Here is a 27,270-nt window from a genome sequence, read left to right on the forward strand (position 1 = left end):
AATTCTTGTGTTGAATAGTCAACAAACACCAGAACCGCTGGAGAAAAGGGAGGGCATCTCTTCTGCTAAGTACTATCTAATTAGACTTCAGAGTTTTAAAAGGAGATGGTTGAAGGAGAAGGAGCAGAAACCTCCAGCAGGATTTAAAAATGCAATGAAGACCCACAGAGAAGGGTTTAATCTCCTTCTCATCACAAAGGTCAAAGGGAAACAGATGGAGTTAAATCAGATACATCTTTATAAAACTAAAGAGAAAGCATTCTTCCAAACTGGAGCTGACAAGAGGCGAACACAAAGATTTCTCCTTTCCATGCTAATTCAGAACGGAGATGTTGTTTTAGCACCAGAAGCGGGATATTAATTGAAGCTTCTGGGAAGAGGAAGGAAGATGTGCTCATTAATATCCTAGTATAACAAAAACCTCAGATAATACAAATTATTGCAAAACCTCCAGAGACCTGATAGAAATGTAGATTTACTCTCCCATCCATGGAGCTCCACTTAACACAGTTTATTCAGCAGCACTGAGTAAATATCAACAAGAAGGTTAAAATATTGATCAGGGAAATACTTCACGCTGAATAAGCTGCAGACATCTGGAAACAAACAAACTGGTGCAAGAAAGCGGCAGAAATATTTTGGGCATTTTATTCTGCCAAAAGCCCAACTGATGATTTGCAGCTGTAATCTCCCATCTGGTGAGGAAGAAGGGGAAAAATAGATGCTCCCTGACTGAAGAAGGAAGCCCTGTCAGTTTTTTGGTTTGTGATATGGAGAAATGCAAGAGGAATCTATACAGTCATCTCAAGGAAGGAACAGACTTCTCCCAGAACTACTTTCCAAGAAATGGTCAAATCAGCTAACGGGTCTGGAAACCAATTTGCAAGACTTCCAGCTCTGCAGAATGGCTCTGAAGTCTCTCGTACAGTAGCAGCCATATTTTCCTACTTTGTTGCATCTCTCACTGTCTGGGCAGTACTGCTCCAACCTTTCCAGTGTAGAGCTGAGACTTGTATCATAACTTTTGACTTCCTATGCCCCTCCTTCAGAAGCTATGATGAGCCTCCTTTTTAAATAATAGGTCTCTAAAAAATTTTTAAGATTTGTTAAGCCAAAATCTTAACACAGACATAAGCTAGGTATCAATCCCATATTGTAGCATTACACTCATGTGCTTACCATCTAAATGTTGGATCACACTTAAAGCAAACATATCCAAGCTTTCATTTTGTGTGAGCTGTGCCCTGCCTGGGTCCATTTCTCTGGTGATACGTTTACCTTCACGATAATCCAACCAAGTGGCAAAGAACACATGCCAGGAACTGGACAACTTCCCATTTTATGCCAACCTTCATTAATATTTTGGGAGAAGAAAAACAACAACAATAATCTAAAATCCATTGACTAGTTGATAAAAAGAAAGGGTAATTTATAGACAGTCTTCAGCAAATACCAAGGCCACCCTTACCAAAAGATTTCTCCTGGAAAAAAATGGAATTGTCACCTTTTGACATTTGGGGTGGTGGTGGGTGGATAGAACTGCCATCTTAATTGCCCAAAAAGATCCTAGAATCACTGGGTGTGCGAGCAACAATGCCAAATACCTCTGGACGAATACCCCTAGACCTAGAGTAAAGACTAGGAGAGACACTTCACAAAAAAGACTGGGAGGTGAATGGCACAGGAGATGCATTACAAAGTTAGCACTGCTTGCATCTCAGGATCCCAAAACATGCTGCAACTTCACTTAGACTCCAAGATCTCTGGCCCAGAAACTGGTCTTGTAAAGTTTGTAGCACAGTCCCAGCTAAAACTGTCAGGCATTACTACATAAGATATATTCAAGGACAAGTATTAACAAACACGCCAACGTTTCTGGGAGCTATGCTGCATGACCACAATACTTTAAATAACATAACCCAGAAACAACACAAACCCATCTGAAATAAGACACTCTGAATCCTCTGTTGTGTCTTCCTTCCCTATGGCAGGCAGCAAGGAGAGATTAATTCCATGACTGTGTGTGTGAAAGAGCCCTGAAAGATGCAGTACAGTTCTCTCTGATCCCTAGCTAGGATTCAAGGGCATAGGCTGCAGAAGACACAAAGCTCAGATTTTTCTGAGCTGTTTATTTTGAATCATTTATTTACAGCAGCGCAGTAAAGGGAATATATAAAGTAACATTTAAATAGGCAAAACACGAACAACATCATTAGAAAAGCATAATAGAGCTCAGATTACCAATTATAATAAAGTAATCTCTCAAGGAGGTTCACATACATACTGCAGAAGGGAAAAAAAAAAAAAGATTCTAAACATTCAGAAATATACCTGATATAGTATGTTTTCTGGTTTGGTCCTTGTTTTTTTATTCACTTATTTTTATCAGCCTGTCTATCAGAAATGTGACTGCATCGCTTTCCAGGAAGTCAAAAGCTGAAGATAGGAGTATCACTAAATGATAGGGATTCATGTAAAGCATCCTCTGCAGATAATAAAACAGAACAGAGGCCTTGGCACAAAACGCTTAGCACAGATGTTCCCTATTAAAAAATTTGCAAGTTCCCTCAATAGCAAGTTTGAATTTCACTTCTCTTTCAAATTTCTATTTGATCCTAGTGGAGGGAAAAATATCCAGCAAAAGAATGGAAATGAAAAGCCTCAAGTGCTCCCATGCACTGATACGCAAAGCAGTATAATACAGCTTGTGTTATGTGACTGTCCCCATAGGCGCTCTATCCCACATCTTGTAAAGAGGAGGCAAGGGCTGCCAAGCACAAGGGTGAAGTTTCATCTTCTAGAAACTCTAACTCGGTAAAACAGAGCAGTCTAGAGAGGAAAAAACAGCGTCTTGTTCTGCTGCACACATCACTTCACGCATATGCATCATCTTTGTGAACACTCCAGAGAAGGCAGTCTCAAAAAGAACTTGCTGAAAGAAACCAAATTGATTCAAAGGTATAAAGCTTAAAACCAAAAGACATATATAAGGAAGAAGATTCACTTTACAGAACACAAGCAAACTATTGTTTAAGCTCAGTGGACTCTGGCTAACATTTGATATAAAGCTGCAGCCTTTTAGTTGGACAACAAATGCTTGCAGTTATGCTTCAGGGGAAAAATTAGTCCAACAAGACTTAAATGATAAAAATTTGCAAGACACTAAGCTGTAATATCATGTTGAAAGGCTACATACCGACAGTTCCTAACCATCAAACAGATTCCATTTTAAAAATATGAATAAGCTTATAAGTTAATAAAATCAACTTAGCCAATTTCATTGGATAATGGTTCTGGTTGGATTTAGAACTACAATGCTAGAAACTTAAAAGCAACCCCTACAGCAGGTAAAGTGCTGGAGCACAGGAACACAAAACTGACTTGAAACAGAAAGGAATACTCACTGCTCAGGTTTAACTGTCAAACATGATCAGATGAGCCAAAGCATTAATAGTGACAGCTATGCTGGACTTTTTAAAGTGTTCATTAAATTGCTGTCAGTGACACAAAGAGGGAAATATCAGCAAACAAAAAGTATTCCAGTGAAATGCAATAGTGGGTGTTGCACCTCAGTAGGAAATTTCACTATAAAGGGCAAAATTCCATTTCCAAGCCACATTTAGCAACTGCGGAAAACAGAATAGCCACACTTGCACTACAAGCTGTGCAAAACACAACCAAGGCATCACTTACCACGGCAAACATCCTGAAGTATCATTCTCGTCTTGGATCAAGTCACAGATTTCTTTGTTTTCTTGTATTTGATGTTTTGTGCTAATTCCTCCTTACTGGTCAACACTAAAGGGAAGACATAGGGACACTGTTCCCTGTACAATAAAGATTGCATCTGGCAAGGAACCAAACACCACCATCCTTTAAAATGCAGCTCCCAAACAAGCTGTTTATTTCATGAGCTTTCTTTTGCCCCGGTTTAGCATGATACTCATTGTATTATATACCATATGCAGATACCCCTGTTAGATTATAGTCTTCATGTAACACTGCTGCTGACACCAACACAGAGAGGCAAAAGTACAAGTCCAGAATGTGATGGGTGGAGAAGCATTGATTACTTACTGATCTGGAACCTCAATTCTTTCAGGAGGCATGTTTGACTTTAGAATAAGACTAGATACTCACTAACTCACTCTGACCAGCAGAAATTTGGTCAAGGTACATAAGCATCTGTGAAAGTCTGAACCTGGTGTCTTCAACGTCAGAATTTTGAAGACTTGATTAAAATCTCTTGAGATCAGTAGATTTTTTTTTTTTTTTTAAATAAAAATACCTACAGGTGTAAAGGATCATCTTGGGCACAGGGCTTTGAAGACACACTGCTATAAGCAGCTCTTTAAGCAGAGACTGCTGAGTCCAGAAACGTGCATTTCTTGCAGTTTATTCACAAGGTTAGGATGGGGATGAGATACGGACGGTTAGAGTGAGGTCATCAATTAGAACCAAAGTTGCTCAGGTGGCCCAAACATTTCCTCTGAAACTAGCAGGAGATAGCACAGCAGGAGGGGAAACAGTGCTTGGAACTACAGGACCCTTTTACCTTGACCAGACGATGCAAGCAGAATTTTCTCACTTTGCCAGTCAGCTGGGCACAGGCAGTGCCCACAGGAGAGCTCAGCACAGGAGAGCATCTCCACTGCCGCTGGCAGGAGGCCCTCACTCTCTCCTCAAGGAAGAGCAACTGATCAATAAGAATTGCGTTAACTGGGAGAACTGGGGTCCCACATTTGCAACAGCAGCAACGGACTCTGAAAGGTCATTTGTACCAAATGAAAGCTTCCTTTGCCGATCAAGACAGTTTGTCCTGTCAAACACTCCAGGCAATTAAAACAAGACAACCCCCCCAAAAAAATCCAGCAGACAAAACTTATTTACTTTAAGCTTATTTAATGATATTTGAAACGCTTAAATTTTCTATTTCCCAGATCCTGAAAACAGTCTTTTTTTAAGTGACCAATATTTAATTCCAGAAACATACAACCTTATCAGCTAAGTCATAAAAGAGCTATTTTACAAACATACATCTGGATAATTAGAACAATAAAGTCTTTTTAGACATTCAAACATGATCAGTAAAAATACAGGATTATTAATAAAGATTTTTGTGTACTTTTTTAAAGAATACTTCCAGATTTTTTTCTTCTCTTTAAAGTAAATCTCTGTTAAGAGTACATGATTGTATGTTGTACAAAGAAAATAAAAATATTCTAGTATGAAGAGAGCTCCACAAGACTTAATTCAAAATAAAACAGCAGTGTTTTGGCTGCAGTATCCCTTTTGCAGTACATCTGCTTGTCAGTTGGCACCTTTAGGGGAGGGAATTAAGGGATTTCTTTGGGGAACAGAGTAAGAAAACAATACCAGATACCATCAAGCACTGTGATTATAATCAAGGGTCACTAGCTGAAGCATCAGACCCCTCTTCTAATAACAGGGACAGCATCTGTAAATCAGAATATCTAAGTTTTATGAAAACACTGGAAATAGCCATAGTGCTGTCTGAAAGCTGACCAAAACCATCTAGACTTCTTAGCTCCTGAGGTTTACATTCCTCATCCTTCTTTCTGATCCCACCTACAGGATATTAAAGAAATCTCCCTTCCCTACAGACAAGGTATGGTCAAGAAACCAGAGTGATCAAACACCAGCTTAGCATTTGCTCTTCTACCCCTCTACAGGAGAAGGAAGTGCCCCGTTCCAGAAAGTAGCCATCTCACTTTTTTGCTCGTCCATGAACTGCATCCTGTAACAGCAGAAGAGAAATCACTTCTCAGAAGGATATGCAAGAATGGTTGCTATACTACATCTTTGTTCCCAAGATAAGAAACCCTTGCTCATCTTGTATTTGGGGAAGAAAAAAACCCAAAACACTGGGGAGGAGGGGCTGGGGCAAACAAACCAGAGAACATTGTCCTGCTCTGCTCCCCAGTTTGAATAAGGGAATGCAATCAATCACCAACCAGGGGCAAATTAAAACACTTCCTTACACTAGAAACTGAAATTTAAAAAAGGGGTATCTTATGGTTTAAAGGGGGGAAAAAAGTGAGAATCCCGAATAGTGCATTTGAGTTCCAGCTCCTTCCACACAGCGAGACATGGCCTGAAGTCTGCCATACAGTAGATGTGCTAGAGAGGAAAAAGGAATCTCCTATTGTTTCAGGTTACTGCTCTCAGAAGATAATGGATCCCTGACCCCACCATCATTTTTCTAGAGGACTAATGCCCTATTTGTAAGGATGACCAATGTAGCATAAAGTGGCCAGCTGAAACAAAAAACAAACAGGACAGAGCATAGTGTGTCATTTATATTGCCCATAAAACTGGGTTCAAATAGGTTGGTCTTCTCTAACATTCCTTAAAGGTCTCTGCAATCTCCTGCTCTGGAGACTGTCCATTTCATCTAGCACAAAGGCTTCTCTGCCATCCCCATTAGCCTGACACAAAGCGTTTCCCCTTACACATCTTGAGAGGTGACAGGACAGAACCGCACCTGACCTCCCAGTGCATTACGTCCAAGGTAGCATTAGGGGATGGTGAGGAAGATTCCACTCCAGCAGCTCTGGAGGCAGAAATGTAAGGATCACCTGGCCACCTAAATACTCGCATTCCCAGCTTTTTCACTGCTGCTACATCTATTAGAGATGAAACAATGTAGTGGTGGATGATGCTACAAAATGCTTATGCAAAGGTGAAAGTCAGAGGCAGCAGGGGCAGACTGTTCCCCCATGGCCCATCTGAATAGCTATATGCTTCTCGTGCAGTATGTTGCTCACCGTGAGCCTTGAAATTCATGCAACTTGGAGAAAACCAGAGAACCAAGGATTTTGTCTTCAGTCACAAGGAAGGAGTATTAAGCAACCAGGCCTTAACAGGTCCCATCTTTGGTGGTCTTCCAGCATACTCTTGAAAAGCCAGACTGAGGTCTCTCTATGAGACTTCAGTGATAATTTTCAATCAACCATGGAAGCCTGCTGGAAAGCTTTTAGACAGCTAAGGTCATAACAGCTGCTCCCCTTTCTGGAGTGTGCAGACCCTGGCAAACATCATGCCAACTGATGAAGAGGAGTTGGGGTCCTTTTATTTAAGGGGAAAAGGGCATTAAACACCAAGTCTGGCTTTATCTCAGTTCTTTTTCTGGCAGGATCAGGTAAAAGATGCCACATCAGTATGAGGCAGCATTCTAGTTTGGGGGCTTATCAGAGGAAGTCTAGATGTTTATAACCAAAGGAACCATATGGCTGAAGGTGAGGAGGGGAGTTCCCACCCACATAAGAATGGAAGTGCTCAGCTAATACTGACAGTAGACTCATACAGGTGCAACAGGACAGGCCTTGGTGGGTCCCAAGGAAGAAGCAGCTCCTGCCAGCCTGGAAGAGAACACTTTGGCTTGTGTTGGCAGTGTAATGCTCCGCTGGTGGAAAATGATACTTTGTGCAATCCACTCTTAAAGCATGAGAAACTCCTCCCTACTTTATAAGAGCTCATGGCTCCAACTTTCACATCAGGCCCAAAATAATTTCTGCTCAACCTCTGTCAATCTTTACATGAACTTGTCCCTTGCATATTTCTAACGGGAAGAACAAGAACTGTTTTTTTCCTACATGAGTAGGCAAAGGATAGATCTGATTTCTTGCCAGTAGCTAAAGAGAAAACACTTGTTTTAAAGGAGCAGGGGGTATGATCTTTATGCTGACCAAAGACAGATTCTCAGTACTTCATGATGCACGCAGTGATGCAAACAACGCTATAGCAGTTCTGACATCTTAATGGGATTTACAGGTTGGGCATGCTGTTCAGTTTGGGTTCATTAAATAGTTTAAAACTTGGGAAGAGGGTGAGAAAGAGAGTCCCTTAAACACTTTCCACTAGCAGTCCTATTCACAGTGTCTGTGATACCAGGGACAGCTTAGGCTGTCCAGTGTTAGCTCTGCTGGTAGCCTGATATTTACCATCTTGTTCCCAGACTAGAAGGAATTCTGACAGCAAAACCCATTAGAACAGGCCTAAGGAAGTACTGAAGAGCTGTTTCAGCCTTCTTTGTTTTGCACATCTCTGTTTCAGTGAGAACACATTGGCACAAATCCGTTAAAAAAAAAAAACAACCCAACCCAAAACCCAACCCAACCCAAAACCCAACCCAACCCCCCCAAAAAAACCCCAAACCCACCCCAAGCTCTCAGCAAGACATACTTTCAGGTACTAAAACTTACTGGCCCTATAATCAGCAGTACCTGTGGCTAACTCAAATGGCAGCCCTTATTCATTCAGTAGTGAATCAGGGGCAGATCTGCCCCACATCTTTGAAACACTTCTGGGTTTGCATTTTTTCTTTTTGATCCAGAGAAGAGTTACGAAAGTGCTGCAGGTCCAAGTATTTTTATCTCTTTACAAAGGAGACAATGATCAAAGCCAACAAAGTGAAGAAAAAATTAAACCTATCTTTCTCCTCTCCCAGTCTAATCTTGCATGTCAACAAAGGAGACCCCTAATAGGAGAGGAGAAAAAGAAAATTTGCCCATCTCAAGTGCCTGGCTATTTAGCGCATGGAGAATTCTTGTTACACATGTGGTGACATGAGCAGTTCCCATGCAATCATTGAATACAGATAGTTCCAGCCACAAGTCATCCTAACACCTTCATAAGTAGCTCTTCGCATGGCAGTTTGATTGCCAGCAGGGAGTGCAGAGTCCAGTCCAGTGAAGTAAAGATACACTTGCACATAGGCACGCCCTCTCCCCTCAGACCTGACCTTTGGTTCAGGAGCAGTGGCAAGCAGGGTGTACTATATGCAGAGGGCTAGAACTGTCACTACCCAATTAAAATAGAACAAAAAAGGCAGATTAAAAAATTAAAATGTGCTTTTGATACACGGAATGAAGTCAAATAAATACATTGATTTTTTTTTTTAAATGTCTAAATACATTTTTATATCCTACACCCAAAGCTCTGTACATTTGGTTTGGTTTTTCTGTTCTGAAAAATGAATTTCTGGTAGCAAGGAGAGGAGCAGAATAGACTCCCTCACTGACAAGATAGTGCAGATGCCCCACAGGAAAAGCACCCCATGCCCACTTTGCTGGAGTATGGTTCATGTTTGGATGGTCCAAACCCTCTTGTCTCAGAGTCCACAAGGAAGACAGCAGGTGCTGTGTCCTGATACTCTTCATCCAATCTTCAGCCATTCCTGAAAACTTGACTAGCTTTTGTCTGAAGGGGGGGGTGGGGAGTGAGGGAGGAAAAAAAAAAGGGGGTGGTGAGAGACGGGGGGTGCAATGAGAGATGAATGCCTAACATTTCTGAACACCAGTACTAGCAGAGAAAGCGTGTTGTATGAGAGACAGCACACGCCCGTTTAACCTTAAGACCTTTGTTAGCAATTCCAGCAATTAAATCTCTAGGATGCCTACGGCCAATTTAAAGGGACCCGTGGCAACCACTTTACACAGCATCAGAGTCACCCCAGAGAAAGTAAAGACAGATTGTAATCATTTTACACGTTCCAAAATCTTCCTTTGGGACTTCACATCAATCTAGCGTTCTTTGAAAGAGAAGCTGTACATCCTGAGATGTAGGTCTTTGACAGGTAGGGGCAAGACAGCTTGCAAACAACCTTTTCAGAGGAAGGAACAAGCTCCTCTGCACATGTGAGTCTCAATGGATTCAACTGACCTTTCCTGGAATCAGCATGGTCTCAGCCCTGAGCGAGCTGCTGAAGTAGGTGAAACCTTTTGCGTGTGTGAGAAACATTAATAATTGACTTTGTGTTCTTCGTTTAATGTCTGAAGCTAATGTGGTATATGCTACCAATTATAGACAGTCTGGTTGTGTACCTGAGTGCTCTCCTGTGGAGGCTGATCCAGCCAGCCCTTGGCGTCGGAGAATGGTGTAGTCTTCCTCAACCTCCTAAAAAACAAAAACAACCCCAAAACTCAAGTGGCTCTTTCTCTATTTACCAAGTGAACAAAGAGGGCTTCGAATGGGAAAGAAGTTTCACTACAGGTGAGTGGACTGGAATCACCCATGTTGCACAGTGACCCACAATGGATCTCAACTCCTTCATCAGCATCTTTATCAGGCCTTCCATTTGCATGCAACATTGTACTTTCTTTTCAGATTTCAGTTAAATTAAAGGCTGGCTACTGACTTGATACATTGGCATGTCTCATATCAAGATGCTACAAACCTTCTACAGCAATGGCTATTATGTATAGAGAATCCCCATCATAAACAAAAAAATCATTTTGAATATAGTGAGGCTGAAAACCTTGTTATTAGTCTACTGCAACTTAGCACCTTCATTTGCTATTAGCAGCAGTATGCAACAGATTTGATAGGTCTTTTTATGTCAGATATTCATACTCCTTAGGCCAGTGGCCCCTTCAAAATTCTACTGCTGCAGACTTGCATCAGTTTTGTCCCACCCCTCAGGCATCTCTCCAAATTCACATCAAAGCAATATACATACCCGCTAGCTCTAGCGGAACTACTTGCCTCTTGTAACCCGCAACTTAATGCAAGCAAAACAGCACCAAGTTTCTGCTGCAAAAGCTTGCAGAGATAAGAGCCAAAGACAAAAAAAGGCATGGCTGCCTTTCTTCCCACTCGAAATTATTTTCAAGCTCTTTTCTAAAAGAAAACCTAAGGAATATGAAAATGCTGATACTGCAAATAGAAGCATACTATACCTTTAACTTTTCAAGGTCATCCTCTATCTTCTGAATATACTGCATCATCTGCACACGTGACTCCGAAGAGAAGTGAGGGCTTGCTACGAATGAGCAGGACTCTTCCACTCCCCCCCAGCGCGAGGCCATCATCTCCTCAGCAAACGGGGAGCTTCCTCCATCCGACTGGGTGTCCCGTGGGGAAAGCGGCTGCTGCTGTGCAGAGTCCAAAGAGGTGCGGCCACCTGCAGTGCACTGGAGAACTAGAGATGATACCTCCTCATCTGTGGAGCTCTCCTGCACTGTTCCATATCCATCAAGAATCAAATAATTTCCTGTTAAGAGAACAGCTTTTTACTAACACCTCCAGCTCAATAATCACCAAGAACCACTGAACTGTAGACAGTTTAAGCAGACTTTAAGAAAGACAAGTGGCAAGAGGCCCATCCCCTGAGAGATTTTAAAATGGGTAAGAAAAAGCATTTGTGAACACTACACAGAATAGTGATTATATCAGACCAGACTAGTTTGGTTCTGAATTGGGCTTCAGAGATCATGCCTGGTTTTTGGACTGCAGTTTGAGAATTACATGATTAGATGAGCTAATCACCTACCTTCCTGTTTTTCCAAAATCTATGTTTCTATTATAATGTCTGAAAAACCTGCACTTATACTAATGGTACCTGACAAATCACACTGCTAGATTTCTAACCTCTACTTACTAGCTACAGTACCGAGGATGCTTTTAGATGGGGTAGCTTTAAAATTCAGCTTGCTGATGCTATGTTAAAAGATAAAGCAATTAAATTCACAACCTGCACCTAGCAATAGGATTATATTAAATAATTTCTCTACAGTATTACAGCAAAGCTAGCATATGGAATCAGAATTGACTAAAAACAGGCCAATCTAATTTTGATGTCCCTGCACAGTTAAGAAAGTAAACAGCGTAAGAGGTGACAAATAAATTAGATGCTTCAAGTTGTTGGCTCAGTTTTAATAATTTAAAATGTCTCAGTAGTTCAGGGAAAGAAAAATTATTTTCAATATGTAGTTGGAAGGCAGCATTCAGACAGTCACAAATTGGCTTATCCACATTGATAGAATCCAATTTTTAAATAATAGCATATTTATGGATAAGAGATTTCAAGACTAATAGTCATATAGAATCTACTTACTAGTAGCTACTTCTACTACAACTTGCACCTGAGATAAACCCTCAACTTGTGTGCTAAATTTAGTGCAGTGTCACCATGTTGGCTGATCAAAATCACAGGACTTTCCAAACACAAAGCACACAAAGACCCATGAAAGTGCTCACAGCTGCTGCCTTAGAGCTAGTTTTCTGCTGAGTTAACAGCTGTACAACCTTCTTGAAGGCTAGAATAGATATACTTTAAGGTGCTGCTCAGGTAACTGCCAAATATGCCATATGTAGTAATAATAACAGAAATAACAAAAATAATAAACTTTTAAGAGCTTCAGACTGGGGTAAGGTCGCAGGAGACAATTACAGCGCAAAGCTAAACTCTTAAGTTTCTTTTCTGAAGCTTGATCGGGGAAAGCAACACAGTATCTACAAAATAGCATGAGTTGTGGGCGCTCTGTCTGTACAGACTAAGGAAGTGCTTTGCCTTCAGGGAAAATGCTTTCCCTATAGGTCCCAACAGTCAGTTGCGAGATAAAGTGGTCCAGCGGCAACCACAATCAAGAGCTTGCGTTGTACCTGGTGCCTCTGTAATTACAGTCTGTCACAGTGTATTAACACCACAGTATTTCAGCTTCTTCTTCCATAGAGAATTCAGTAGGTATGTGTTTGCACAGCCCTTTTCAGGGCTAAAATGACTGTCAAGGTCTGAGAGTTAACTTTAAATGTCCTACACTACATAAACAAGAGAGGAAGTCTCTAATACTGAATCTGGACAGACGATCATTCAATGGGTGAATGATCTCAGCTCACCTGAGATCCGTATTTGCACATCCTCTTCCTCCTTCCTTTCCGTTAGTTCACCTTCAGATGGATTTTCATCACTGTGAGCTTCTCGAGCATCGAAAAAATGCTCCCCACTTTCATCAACACCCACCCCTTCCAGCTCTGTGGTTGAGATCTCCAGATTCATACTCATGCGGTCTATTGCTAAGTTACTACTTGATCTGGGGTCTCTCACTATCAGCTGCATGGCATCCCCTGAAGCTGGCGATTCAGCTGAAGTCCGGAGGCCATAACTAGCTGTGGACTCATTAGTTCCGGTTCTCAGAAGCATTCTGTCTGTCCCAGGCTGGTGAAATTTGTTATTGGCAGAGTGCTGTAGTCCGGGCTCATTTCCACTCTCTGTTTGGGCTTCTTCAGAAATGGTCCTAATCCTGGGAAAGCGCTGCCGGTCTTCAAGGGTCCCCTTCTCAGAAAAGCCAAGCTGCTGTACCAACAATTGTTTCAGCAAGCCCACTGCAAGTAGAGATAATGTTCACAAGGCTTCACGCACCATAACCTCCCTAACAGCGATTAAACTAGACATAAAGGCCATCCTTTCAAAAAGGTATATCTCATAGCAGCCAGCCTTCTCATTGCTCTTGGTAGGAAAAACAGGGATAAAAATAAATATATAAGGTCTGAAGCCTTACTCCACATTTTACCTTACAAGCAAGAGCAAGCATGTCGATACTTGTTCCATCTTGCTTAGGGAAAAACAGAGAAATCATCTACTGAAATTATCCAGCAAGTGAGCTGGAGTGCAGGTGAGTGCCTGGGTTTTACCCATGCCCCTACATGAACTAAAAACTATGGCCGTAATAGGGGATTCCCACCTGAGAAACAAGCATATTGAGAATATTCCACTCAACTTTGAAATGACAGATCAAAAAAATTGAAGACACATTTTCCCTAAAATTTCATGCAAATTTATGCTTGTTTGAACTTCAACCCACATTCCTTTAGTTCTCAAATTATCCCAACCAAACACTTCATAATAAGGACACATTGTTCAAAACAAAAATATAATACTGTCAAGAGCATAAGAACACTGTTCATTCTCACCATATAACGCTCATGTAACACCCAAGAAAAGCTATGATTTCATACAACAAAACAGTCACTCATCTAAGTGGAAGGCTCTTGTCAAAATGTGAGTGACCCACTGCTGCTGCTAGAGGGCTGCTCTTTTAAGTCTGAATAGTCATGAGATGCTAGGTCACTAATACTGTCTTTACACACCCCGCAGACTAAGATTATCTTATCACTGGTCTCTGAAAATAAGTACCAAGAACATTTGTACAGCATTAAGAATTAGAAAAGGACTTTGAATGCTATAAAGAGAAGCATAAATGGATCAAAAGATCCAAGATAAACTATTAGATTGCAAAAGAAGTGTCATTACTTGTATAGAGAGATGGAAGAGGGAATTCGGGCCAAGGATATGAATGCTCTGCACATTTGGGTAAAAGCAAATGACCCACAGAGAAGCAATACAGACTATTCCCTCCAAGTACAGCTGAGGGACTTCATGTCCCTTTCAGAGTTGCCAAGAAGAGATATATGGATTAATGAATTCATTCAAATTTTAGGAAGTTATATTTAGGAATTGCACTGCTAGATCTGATCAAGTAGGTTGCATAGCCCTGCATTCTTCCTCTGAAAGGACGTATACCAGAGAACAGAGGAAGCGATTAAAAATCATCTATAAACGATTTTACAGAATAAGTTGTCTATCAGGAGAATTTCTTTTCAACACACGCAAGTGTTGGTCTAATTATATCCAACCACCTCCCAAGTATTCAGAAAATCTGAACCTAGACTTTGCCAAGCTCACATATATCCAATCTCGTTTGCAGGATTTTACAAAAAAATATGCAAAATCATACTCTGCAACTCATGCAAACTCTCCTATTCTGCTCCAGTGCTATGAAAGTAAGTCCACAAGCTAACTGCATTGTCTTTTAAAAAAAATGCTGACTAGCAATGGCACTCTACAGCACTACACAAAGTTCTGCAGTATAATTTTTTCATCAAAGCACTTCATGGACAGTAAGTAACAATTCATTACCACCATCATTTTATACATGGGAAAACCACAGAAAAACAATGAGATGCCTAAAGCCAAAGAAAGGGCCAGTATATGAATTCAGAACTTAGAATTCCTTGCTGTCTGATCCATTTTGTTTAGCTATGCTGTGATCTACAGCACAGAGAGAATTGATATTTAATAGAAATGGGCTTTAGATCTTATTTTAGCTCATTGATTTAGATGTTTGACCTAACAATTCCCATCTCCAAATCAAATCCCACCAGACACTGCCCACAGATACTTACAGTTCCTTAATGCATCCAATGCCCATTGCCCTTCTGATACCGAAGGTAAACTGGTGGTTGTGTGTTCATAGCATGCAGAAGAATCTTTAAGTGTCAGGTCTGCCTGCTGCACTTTATCAAACTGTCTTTCTGACACAAGAAAACTTTCTACCTTGGATTTTTCAGACATGATGGGTGAAGACGACTGAGCATTCAGTATTAAGGGAGATTCGAGGCCCAAATCTTTATCTAGTAAACAGAAAACATACATTCAGGTTAAACAACTATGCCAAATACAATGATAAACTGCAGAAAATTCCGCTTCACACAGAAATCTCTGAAAACACTAAAAAATACAGCTCTTGAGCATGGGCTTGGTAAAAGGCCAATTCTTTCCAGGGGAAAAAGGAATCTTTCCCAGCAATTTATAAAACAGATGGAAATAGTAAGAGGTAGGTTTCCAAGAGCTTCAGTATCACTTCTCTACATGACTTATAAAGAAATAATTCCTTTCCAGAAAAACATCAAAGCTACCAAAAGATCCCCAAGCCCCAAGGAATATGGCTTGGCACATTTGCACTCCATGTAGCAAATCTACTGATACCATTTGCCTGGACCGCTGTTTTACCTGGACTTTGTAGACTACTGGCAGGAATGTCATGCTGCTCTTTGAGCTTCTGCTGCTCCTCTTCTTCACGGTCTTCTCTGCAGGGAGGAAAGAATGAACACATTCTTTTAGTCACATTTATCTGAATTGCTGCACGAGAATCCATGTTTTGACTGGCAATCTTTGAGCAGAAGAAGGAATACTGAAAAAAGAAAAACCAGCCCTTCTTCCTCCAGCTACTTTTACTTACTCGCCAGGTCCCGACTGTGGTAATGGAATCACTCTTCTGGTACTCCCCATTTTTACAGTCCCTGCCATCTGAGCTATAAGGTCCTGCCATCTGCAGTAGAAACATCAAACAAAAACATGCAAGACGTGAAGCATAATGAATACTTCTCTATTTAACACCTCTTAAATCCAGCTAATATTATTACTGCTCTTCTTATCAACAGAATTTATTTGTTTAATTAATTCTGTGACAGTCAATTCCTCAGTAATACCTTGCAGCCACAAGTGAAGCACCACAGCATAATGCTCACCTCACTAGGATACTATTCAGCAGAAGGAAATTAATGACAGGACCTTAGCAGGAGTTGTCAGGTAAGGCAGTTATTTTATATATAAATATATATGAAAGCACTAAGTAACATTTCACATATTACTGAAGAGTTTAATATATGACACACCATAACAGTTGCTATGTATCACACAAGTAAGTCTATGCCCTGCTTATACTTCAGAAAAAAAGCATTTCTACCAAAGAGGAAAAAAAGTGTTTAGCTAGGGAATCAAATTTATGCATTGGGGTGCTTATGATGCTAGTATCAAAGTCTGCAAAGCTAACTGGCTCTGCACAAAGATGCAAAATTATTTCAGTTACTCATCTGGCAGTCAGTCACATAAGACCAAAATTGCAAGGGTAAATAAGAGCATTTCTGAGGTCAGATAAGGGTCTGGAGCGAGCCAGACAACAAGCAACAACAGAAGCATTGAGTGTATGTATGGGCTGGTTTTTTAAATACATACGTGTATATATATACACACATGCGTGCTCACTAACATGTGCATACACCCTCCCCCTGCTTTTTTAAGCTGGGAGAGATTATCCTTGGATACTTCCTACATAGGCCAACAGCTAAGCTCAGAGAAGGAACTCAGGTAATTCATGGACACCTGCACAGTTACTACAGGCAAGCAGATGTAAAAGATCTCTCAAGTAGAACAAATCAAGCAGCATATGGAGCTGAACCGATTACTTACACATTCTTTTCTGAAACAGTCTGTGCCACCAGTTCATAAATGTGAGCGCCATTTTCTGACATGGAGATGACGAAGAAAGCTTTGTTATCTGAAGCAACACAGGGAGGGAAGAATTTAACTAGAGGCCTTGTCCCACAATAGCTTTCTGAAAATTCCTAAAATGGGGCATAACCCTAACCAGAAGCAGTGAAAGAAGAGTTCATGAGATAACCCTCCAATGCTATAATATATAAACATCAATTTTTCCCTATACGGGAAATTTGTCTATTAGTCCTGAAAGAAAAGAGCCATTACTGCCCAAACCATTTTAAAACAGGTTTATTTCTCCTCTTTTTCCTCCTAATAATTTCTAGAGTACCCTTCATCTAATACAATCAGAGTACTTTAATTTAGAAGCCTATTTAAAACTCAAGCCATGCCTATTACTGATGCAAAGAAGTTAAACAGCTCATACATATAAAGCAAGGTGTTGGACAACCAAGAATTAAGCCTACGCATTTTTCCATGTTCTACTCTGGAACTCTAGACAAAAAAACCTGTCCTCAACTGAGCTAATCTTCATTTTTTGCTTCCCCTTTTGCTTTCTCAATTGGTTACACTAACCTGTTGCCACCTGACGAACCAGAACAGTGTTCAATTTGATGATAGGACTGAAGGTGTGTTTACTGTCAGCTGTCGATGCCAAGATTTTACTGTGACACTTCAGTACCAGTTTATCATCTTGTTTCTGCAACAGCACCAGAATGTCCTCCAGAAGCAGAGTGTAGAGATCTGCACAGAGTGCAAAAGAACCCAGAATGAGTTAAAGATTCATAGTTTTGTATCACACCCCTGCAGAAAGAAAAAGACTGCATTTTTGATTACTCATGCAGAGGCAGTAATCAGTGGTATGCCATTCTAGGCAAAGCTTGCAAATCTTCCTCATCAAAACTACAGCAGAAAGCTACAGATGGAATTGGATCATCTCATGACTGACTGCTGTGTCCCTGCATGGCCTTAATGATACTCCAGCACATTTCAGAATTGACAAGAATAATTTAATCAGCTCTGAGAAACACACAGGCATTATTATAGGTGGCAATAAGAATCATAATTGGAAACTGCAGAAATGCTTTCTCTCTCTCTCCTTCTCAGCAAACACACACAAACCCAACTAAGTCAGTTGATGGAACAGGACTCACCGATAGTTTTGTCACGATTAACCTTCCAAGTTAGAGGTCCTTCGTGAAGCATTTTTCTCTTCGTTAGATCCAAGTTCTGTCACCAGGGGAAAGAAAAAAAAGCAGCACTATGAAATTTCTGCGGAACCAAGTAGTGGTAAAGCATGGGAATGTCAGAGGGAAAGGTAGGATAGGCTGTCCAGTTTGGAGATAAGCAGCTAAACCCAGTCTGGAAAAAGAAACATGGAGCAGGAGTAGGGTATGCTTGTAAACTAAAATCTTGTGAGAGGTATTTGTTATCACTCTTCCTCTTTCACTGCTCTTTTGCAGATGCCGGGGGTCACAGGGTAGAGAATTTTCCTACTAAGTCAAGCTACTAAGGCACTAGGATGTCATCTGTTTTCTAGGAGGAGTTTTCCCAATATGTCATACAAAGTTTGCAGTTCTAGTATTACAATTGGTTAATGCTTCAGCACTCGATTTGCAAGTGTGCCTACAAATGATATAATGACATACAAATCATTCCAATGATCTGATGGACTTTATAATGTCAATGGATTCTTCAGTCATTTCAGTGCTTGTGACATTTAGATCTGCAGGCAAGTAGAAGTGACAATTTTCACAAGTCATTCCTTCCAAGTCTCAGAGTCTACAATCAACGACAGCAAGATTTCATAACTGCCAGTAAGTTCTTCATTTCCTAACTAAATGCTTGCAAGTTTATTTGTGGAAGGATACATGACACAGTTTTACAGAAAAAGGTCTTCATTTAAAAATTTTTTGGATACACACTGACTTTGGGGAAGATAGGGGAGTGATAAACAACAGAGAATCTATACAACATACAGGCATAGACAGTGTTAAAATTAAGAACTGGGGATAAAGCACCAAATCATGAGGAAAAGATGCAGGAGCAAAGGGGAAAGAGTCCTTTTGCAGAAGCTACCTATTTGGAACATGTGAGAAAGAAAAAAGTAGTTTCACATTGCAAGTGCCTATCGGAGCTCATAATTCACTTGAAACATGAAAATTTCATAAAGTTAGTCCTGCTCCAAGGATGTGGTGTTGCCCATTCCATTTAACAGCAGGGGACAGCAAATAACCAGCTTCACTAACATAAACGCAAGAATTTACAGGGGCCATGAAACACAGTACATTTAGCACTAGACTTAACACTTTATTTGGCTATACCTGTGGATCTCCTATACAAATCAGCCTGTTTACAAGTTCTTCTTTTAAAGCCAACTTCATTACTACACCTCATGACTCTCTGAGGCCTCCCCAGTTCCAACAGCACAGCTAAGACATGCGATCATGTGAGATGTATATCCATAATAGCACTTATCATCCATCAGGTATCTCTTATGTGATACAGTGCATTAGCTTGCAGACCATTAAGATTTGTTTCACAGAGCTTACAAGATTCATCAACACTATGTGCAGAACCAAGTTGTTACATCCACAGAGATCTTCAGGAAGGTAGCAAAACTCAAATTTCTGAGACTAATTGTTTTAATTTTTGTACAGAAATACTTATCTCCAGACACCACTTGACTGTACATCAGAAGACTGTAGTAGAAAGAGCCACAAACTGAACAACAGGGTTGCAATCACAATTTACATAGAGATTGCTTTAATGTTGTCACTCACCCTGAACTCATCCATCATGGGATCCTCAGACTGCTTCAAGTAGGACAGGTCGAGACGACGCTGATAATCTTCCAAATGCTGCAGAAAATGCAATGAAGATGGTCACTTTGATTAGCGAAACCTCACTAGCGTCAGAGTGTAGGCCGTCACGAATACTTCCACACATTCCCAAATGCCCAGGATTCCTCCTCTCACAGGAATACTTGTGCCACAAAACATCTTGAACCACAATATAAAGTCACTAGTACAGAGACTCTAGGTGTCTTAAACAGCTTGATGCCCATCACCTCTCTTCTCCCCAGCCCTTGATGCTCATTCTCTTCACCTCCTACCTGCTTGTTCTCAGACTCTTTGACAGCCTGGTTCACGTGGTTAAGGATCTGACGACAATGATCTGCTGCTTTCTTCACTTTCTCTTTCTCTTCAGGCAGTTCTGCAAGAGAAAAAGGAAATGTAATAATGCTTTCCAATAAAGGTTGAAAAAGTCAGAAATCTAGTGCAGTTTGCTGACCTCAAATTTGAGAAAGAGAACTTAAATTCGCAGAATAGCCTATCAACAAAAGCACTGCATTTCAAAGGTGAAATGACAAAAATAAATTTGTGACAGGAGATAATTCATTCTGCCCTGCACAAGACACCAGCCTCTGATGATCACCATACACAGCACAGCCTTGTAACTTTCCCTTTTTTGAGGGGCTTGTAATAACTATTCATTCCACAAACATCAATCTGAGAAGTACTGTGAGAAATCTAAAAAGTTTACTAAGACTCCACAGTAGTACAAAGAGAGTCTTGGGGCAGATATTTAAGATCAACACACAGCCAGCTAGCTGAAGTCCCAGGATTCGGCAACTGACTACCGGCTTCTGCATTTCTTCCGATTCTTTTTATTTATTTCTTTTGGAAGGCAGAGAAACAGACAAAGAAACATAACACAAAATATCAAAAAAGTGTGTTACATAATAACTTTTTCCATCCAGATAGCCTGTATTTATTTTAACAGCTTAGGAAAAAATTATCTCTGGCTACATTCATGCAGCCTAATTATAAAGAACAGTCTTCCATTACAGCAAGAGCAAACAAGAGTTATCTTTCCAGCCAATGCCACTTGATCATACACAGACACAGGTGAACCCCATCAGTTCTCACTACCACAAGCCACATAAAGAATTTAGTTAACAGGCAAATAAACAAGTACATCAAGGATAATGGAGTATCACATACTTTCCTAATTATGATTAGAGTGAACTTGTAAATGCAGTGTATTTTTTATGAGTAATGAAATTACACTGCAGCAGGTATCTGCTAGTAAACCTGAAAAGGCATATTGTGGTATTATTAATCACATTTTCGCCTGTCATGCTGGAAATATCTTTCAGTGTATCACTTCCTAGCTAAACTCCACCCTCTGCAAGAACATGAAAATGTTCTGTAGTGCTTTAGAGATTCAACAGATGAGGAAGGAAGGCTACATTAAGATTCTGTTGGTGTCTATTGTGTAGGAAAGTATTTCTTTCCAAGTTCAATCTGCTTCAAAGTTTTAGTTGACATTATATTGGTAAGATCCAAGATTTTTATATGAAGCTTGCTTTATATCAGACTTTAGGGGCGTAGATCAGACTGCACTGTGAGTGCACATTTTTCCCAGGTATTGGGAATTTTGAACAAATACTACTGAGGATTGATTTAAAAAAAAAAAAAAAAAAAAAGAACAAAACCACCCTTGGTTGGTAACAAGAAAACCTTGACCTTAAAAAAAAAAATCAATTTGTTCTGCATTATCTGCTTTTTGTTCTCTTCTTAAAGAAACATGTTGATTTGCCATAAGCCTTAACACTACATGATTTTTGCTTAGGTTCTATAATACTAATACTTTCCTTTTTTTCTTCCTTGCTCGGAAGTATGCCCTATGTCTATCCAAGCTTGTTTAAGCAATGGAATAAATTGATAGGTTTTTATTAGACTCTTCATTCTTTACATTTTTATGTTAGTAATGGACGATTAGGGATTTCTGTTATTGAAGATCTTATTCTTTTTCTCTCTCAAATGCGTCTACAAGGAAACTGGAATTCACATAAATGTGTTTTTTCTTAAAAGTTTGATTTAGCTATCTTAATGTCCTGAATTCAAGAAAAAAAATGTTTCTCAGACCATATTTATTATTGAAAACCAATTTACTGAAACAAACAGAGTATCATCTTTAGTGATTGAGTTCTTTCTTGTTATTTCCTTGTTCAAGACTGTAGAAATGAGTTAAATGTATCTAGAAAATTACAGAAAGAACAGGCATGCTAATGACTATTCAAAGCAATAGCACAAATGCAACTTGCCTTTCAGTAAGTTCCTAAAGATTTGGTTAAGAGCATATAATAAGGAAGTTACATGATACTCGCTCCTTTTCCTCTGTTTCTTTTTCTTCTGAATGTAATTCTAGCTGTTGACATTATCACATACTCTTAAACAATCATAAATATAAGGATGTAAACATAATATTTTCTTCACTTCTGTTTGGTTGTCATAATAATTAAAACCCGTTAATAACAGTAATAGCGTAAAACTAAGAAACAGACTAGGAATTGGGATGGTGGAGAAGAGACAGTCAGGAATTCCTGGTTTCCTTCTTCAAAAACAAATAGCTAATCATATTGTTTTGCCAGTAACTTTCATAAGCAGAGTGGTTTGGTTTATCTTCAAAATTTCAGCATTCCTCTCCCTTAGCTTTTAAAACTACATTTAAATTATTATATTGCACTCTACATGCACTACAACCCAATGCAGACTGTCATGACTGTCATTCTTATTTCACGTTGAATTTTTTTTCCCTCCCTAAGAAGGAAAATGAAGTTAATTTAGAAACAAAGACTGAATTTTTTTTTTGATCTTTTTTTTTAACCTGCCCTCCCACATGGAAGGCAGCAGCAAGGTCACAATGAAAACAGATAGTGACCCATAAAATTGAACTGTTCTTCAACATATGCTTTGAAATCACATTTGCCTAGTAAACCAGCTGAGATGCATACACAAACCCTAGAGGAAAGGTTTACCTGTGTACTTAGCAATGTTATCCAGCAGAAGGGGGTACTTAGTCAACCTCTGCATCTCTGTGGGAATGATATCCTTCAGCTGCAACCGGCGACACAGTGGATTACTCTCAGCATCCTAAATTTAAACAGCACAATAACTACATTTGTCATTTTTATTAAGACTATAATTACCTGAACGTGTAACATCTATTCATCACATAAACGTCTATTACTTCACTTTCCAGTAATTAAATACAAGACAAGAAATGCCAAGATCTATCATTCAGACAACACATCCCCTCTCCATTTGCAATTACATATAGGAAAGGCTCATCACAAAAGTAGTGGCTTCCTTCCCTCATTACTTCACAGAGGCCTGCTACGATCTCCAATCAATCTCAGTCACCACCATACAGGGAAGACATCAGTTTAGGCTTTCACACTATAGCAAAACTGCAGTACATTTTTCAATACAACCTCAACCCTTGTATTACTGGAGTTCTTCCCAGCCTATGGTAATGAAGATAATGTTCTCTCCTCCAAATGCCACATGTATTCAAGCCCTTTTCCCGGCAGGCAGAATAGGTGTACATCATCTGTCTTCTGACCATGGCATGCATCAAAATTGCACTACTATACGCAGTTTTCCCCACGCAAGTATTCACTCTTGGGAAACAGCCACCTCAGGTGAGATGCCATCTCCTGTGTGGGACAGCATGTGCTTTCCTGCATTCTATCAGGACATTCTGTGTTCCCCAAAATTAAAGATTCCGTCCTCCAGAAATGATTAGCATAGATAAATACAGTATTGGAAATGATCCCAATCTGAAGACAATGTTACAACATGATGTCATTAATTATAATAACTTTATCTACAACCATTCATTATGCTATGCTGGCCACCAGCCACATCCTCAGGCAGCTCAAACCCGTGCATAAAATTCACCTGCACAAAAGTCTGGAATCGAGAGTCCTTCTTCTGGCGTGACTTGATGACCTCTAGAGCAAAGGGCTGGTTACTGCAGAAAGTGGCAGTTGCGTGTTTCAGCTTCTCCTCTGCTGGTCCACTAAACTGTGCCAGAAAGCCAAGAGAGCCAAATTTAGGTAGACTCAAGTTCAGCATGCGCCATTTTCAACAGATATATAGCCATGCAGCAGAACTGGTCTCGCCAGGGAAGAAAGAAATTACTGGCAAAATATGAGAAGTGATTTCCATCCTGTTTTTAAGGCCTTGTCTTCCCAGTCTACCGAGGAACCTTTTTACATCTCAAACTCTACAGTTATCCTGTCTCCAGCCCTAGCACATCCAATCCTTTCCATAAATGCACTGCTGATTCAGAGGGAGAATACAGTGCCATGTCTCCACTGTCAACCATAAGGACAGCAGAAAAAACTGCACTCAGATGAACGACAAGGGATTATTTACCAGACCGTTGGTCAGCAAAGCCAAGACTAAAGGTCATCTTGTTTCTCAGGGGCACCCATGCTTAAACACCAGAATATAACATAACATCGTATTTCCTAAACAAAAGTATTAGAAAAACACAGCTAGGGGAAATGATAGCCATGAGCAGGGCTGATAAATGTGCTGCAGATGACAGATGGTTAATCTGTTACCGCAACTGCAACTCTTCCCATTCCTGCTAGCCAGTCTGTGATGCAGCGTAGTAACTCCTGAAAACAGTCACTCTGGAGAATGAGATCCTGCAGTTTTTTGTTTTAGCCACTTAGCCAGAACACTACACAAGGGCATATAACTATTAGCTTAAGGTCTAGCTTGCTCTAGCAGGTATTTTTCTTTCTTTTTCATAACACACAGGAGAACTGAAAGGGTTGGAGGTGTTTCTTTACCAGCCACATCTGATTTTCATTTTTGTCTTTTTTTTCTGGAATACTAGATGAACAGTGGGATATAAAAAAAAACCAAAACAAAACCACAAGGGACTTCTGCATGACAAGCTGAAAAGAATAAGCAGATCGATCTTCAATCCTAAATTAAGTTGGCTTGAAAACAAACAACAAACTGGGAGATTCCTAAGAGAGAATTTAGGGGTTTTTTAAAGAATCTACATCACTCCTGCTCCTGTCATTTAGAACTCAGAAAGGAAGCCTGCAACAGTGCTATACATTTGAAAAGGTTCAGCCACGTAAATTGTAGGATTGGAAACCAGTATTTTTAACTATCTTTTAACTGCACCACAGGCAACACAAGACTTACATTTCAGTGTTACTGAAATAAATTGTGCTATTTTATTTTTCAAAATCCTACTCTCACCTTTATGTCTCCAAAACTACCTTTCTACTCTACCCACACATCATAAGAATTATTTTTTCTTCCTTAAATTACCATTATCTTTATCCAAATTAAAATCCTATGAGTTCTTCCTGCTTTCCTTCAACCCTCCTTCTCTAGCTCTGTGTTGGCTCCACAGAAATGACAACTCTAAGACCTTCAAGTTAGAAGGTCGTAATTCCTATTAGCTGGGAATTACCGTCACTAACCTCTGGCTCTTTGTCATTCTATGAAAGATTATTTTCAAGTACAAGAAAGCAAAAAAGGATTTTACCCAGGAAAGCAAGTCTTCCCCAATTTGGCCAATAACGAAACTCTCGTTCCTTTTTCGGACAGCTTTCATCTGATCATTCAGTGCAACTTAAAAAAAAAAAAAATTAAATTTCATTAGTACTGCTCAAATTGTTTGCTTAATTTTCAGCATTTATTTTAAAATAAAAGCTACTTTATGAAAAGAGTAGATTTGCAATAATTTCAATTAAATTAAAAAAAAAAGTGTCCTGCAACATAATAAACTCAGCAGAATATCTAAGAAAATGTTATATAACTCCTTTGTGCTTACGTCTCACCTGTCTTCAAATGACCCTTAAGAACCTTTCCGGTCTTATCTTTTCTGAGGCTCAGTATCACTGCCCTTTGAAAAACACAGCAATAATGTAGAACACACTTCAAGCCGCCTGCATGAAATTATACAAGTGATTATTCAGCGGCAGAGCTGAAATTCTGATTCTTGAACAGTACTTTCTCTAAACAAGTAGGAAGGGCCACCTTTCAAAACCAGCTGCAAGACACCATTCTTTCCACATTTGTTTTCATATTCTCTTCAACAACAGTTGTAATGCTTTGAAAGTTGACCCATAAAGACCAGTCATCAAAGCATTGCTCCTTGTGTCAAAGCATGAATCAGCACAAGAGAGTCTGTGCACAGAGATAAGAAAAAGCAAGTATCTGAAACACTGGAGACATGCATTCTTTATCAAAATATCTTTGTAAAACAGAAATGGAAAAACTGCGTGCAAATGGAAGAACAGCGGTATGTATTCTTTTTCACCTGAAGTGTTGTACGAGGTTGCCTCTTGTTTCAGGGTCACTTGCTTAAATTTTTCAGATATTTGTATCCAGAATTTCAGCTGAGACTACAAAGCTGAAAGGCACCTCAGCTGCTCTTACCATGAAGCCCAAGGATATCCTCCAGATTCGAAAAGATTTTCCGTTTGTCACTGGAGTTCAGGATCCCTTCCCGGGTGACACGCTGGTAGAAGACATTATGCAGAACCTTCAGCGTGCGGACATGAGCTCTCTCGGTGTAAAACAATTCTGAAGAGAGAGGGGAAAGCAGGACTGTAACTATCTACTTAAAAAGGCGTGGCAACGTGGATCCGAATGTGAAGCAAACAGAAGTCAGAAGTATGAACTTACAGAATTCTCCCTCATCAACACCTCCCTTGCTGGCCCATATCCCAGCTTGCTCCAGAATGGAGCCATGCTCTGCTGCATTTCTATGTTTGAGTGAACAGAGAAGCCAATTGATTTGTGACTTGTAATTTATTCCAAACAAACAGTGAGCTCTTAGCAGCTCATATAGGCACACAGAGTGTTCTGCAGGATTGTAAGATCTGAAATTGAGACGAAGCTTTGAAGATGAAGTTTGGTAGTAGCTTTCCATTTGCATCATGTGCTTTCCAATGGTCTAGACAGTGCCTCTTGCTTTCTTTTACAGAACGTGATATTGCAAACTGGCCTTTCAGTGTCAAACCACTTAATATTGTTTATTTCTTCTCCAAGGACTGGATCAGTTTCATCTCATGATATTTTTCAGTAACAAGTTTCACACACACGAACTCTGCAAATCAGAAGTAATACATGGCCACTACTTTGAGCAGATCAGTGAAGAAAGACCTAGTTTTAAGAACTTCAGAGCTCCAGAGGACAGGTTTCAACTTTGTGCTTAGTGAGCTAGGAAAAAATATCCATCTCACCATTAATCACTTCTTGGCGCTTGATTTCATAGGGTTTCAGCCCCATCAACACTTCTCGGCTCACAAGTTGCTGCCAGTTGGGAGGGTCCATGTCCATGTCAAAATCATATAGCTCATCTTCACTTTGTACATCTGTGAAACCAACACTGTCCATCCTAACATGAAAAAATATGTCAGATACTTCCCCTTTTAGGCACAGATGTATGGGAGAAAGAAGAGAAAATCTAAGTATTTGTATCTCAGTTGTAAAGCATTATGAATATGCTCTCCATAACAGCTGGAGGCTGTTAGATATCTGAACCTATAGGCACATTTTCTAATTTTGCCCTTTACA

At 39.9% G+C, this 27,270-nt stretch overlaps 1 protein-coding gene across 1 annotated transcript in view; it reads right to left on the reverse strand.

Moving 5' to 3' along the window:
- Positions 1-8,187: 8,187 nt before the first annotated feature.
- ARHGEF12 (Rho guanine nucleotide exchange factor (GEF) 12) overlaps positions 8,188-27,270 on the reverse strand; it is a 43,442-nt gene continuing 24,359 nt past the window's right edge. Inside the window, exons 24-40 of the mRNA XM_010581442.1 lie at positions 26,937-27,091; positions 26,128-26,274; positions 25,232-25,317; positions 23,611-23,736; positions 22,686-22,800; positions 19,974-20,074; positions 19,642-19,719; positions 18,013-18,088; positions 17,435-17,602; positions 16,832-16,919; positions 15,822-15,911; positions 15,593-15,669; positions 14,986-15,213; positions 12,640-13,125; positions 10,701-11,014; positions 9,846-9,918; positions 8,188-9,222 (exon numbers count right to left, since the gene is read on the reverse strand). Of these exons, the coding sequence (XP_010579744.1) occupies positions 9,212-9,222; positions 9,846-9,918; positions 10,701-11,014; positions 12,640-13,125; positions 14,986-15,213; positions 15,593-15,669; positions 15,822-15,911; positions 16,832-16,919; positions 17,435-17,602; positions 18,013-18,088; positions 19,642-19,719; positions 19,974-20,074; positions 22,686-22,800; positions 23,611-23,736; positions 25,232-25,317; positions 26,128-26,274; positions 26,937-27,091 (2,419 nt within the window). The 3' untranslated portion in view covers positions 8,188-9,211. The remainder of the gene's footprint in view (positions 9,223-9,845; positions 9,919-10,700; positions 11,015-12,639; positions 13,126-14,985; positions 15,214-15,592; positions 15,670-15,821; positions 15,912-16,831; positions 16,920-17,434; positions 17,603-18,012; positions 18,089-19,641; positions 19,720-19,973; positions 20,075-22,685; positions 22,801-23,610; positions 23,737-25,231; positions 25,318-26,127; positions 26,275-26,936; positions 27,092-27,270) is intronic.

Source organism: Haliaeetus leucocephalus, unplaced genomic scaffold (genome assembly GCF_000737465.1).
Source record: "Haliaeetus leucocephalus isolate CR32 unplaced genomic scaffold, Haliaeetus_leucocephalus-4.0 Scaffold773, whole genome shotgun sequence".
Taxonomy (NCBI): Eukaryota; Metazoa; Chordata; class Aves; order Accipitriformes; family Accipitridae; genus Haliaeetus; species Haliaeetus leucocephalus.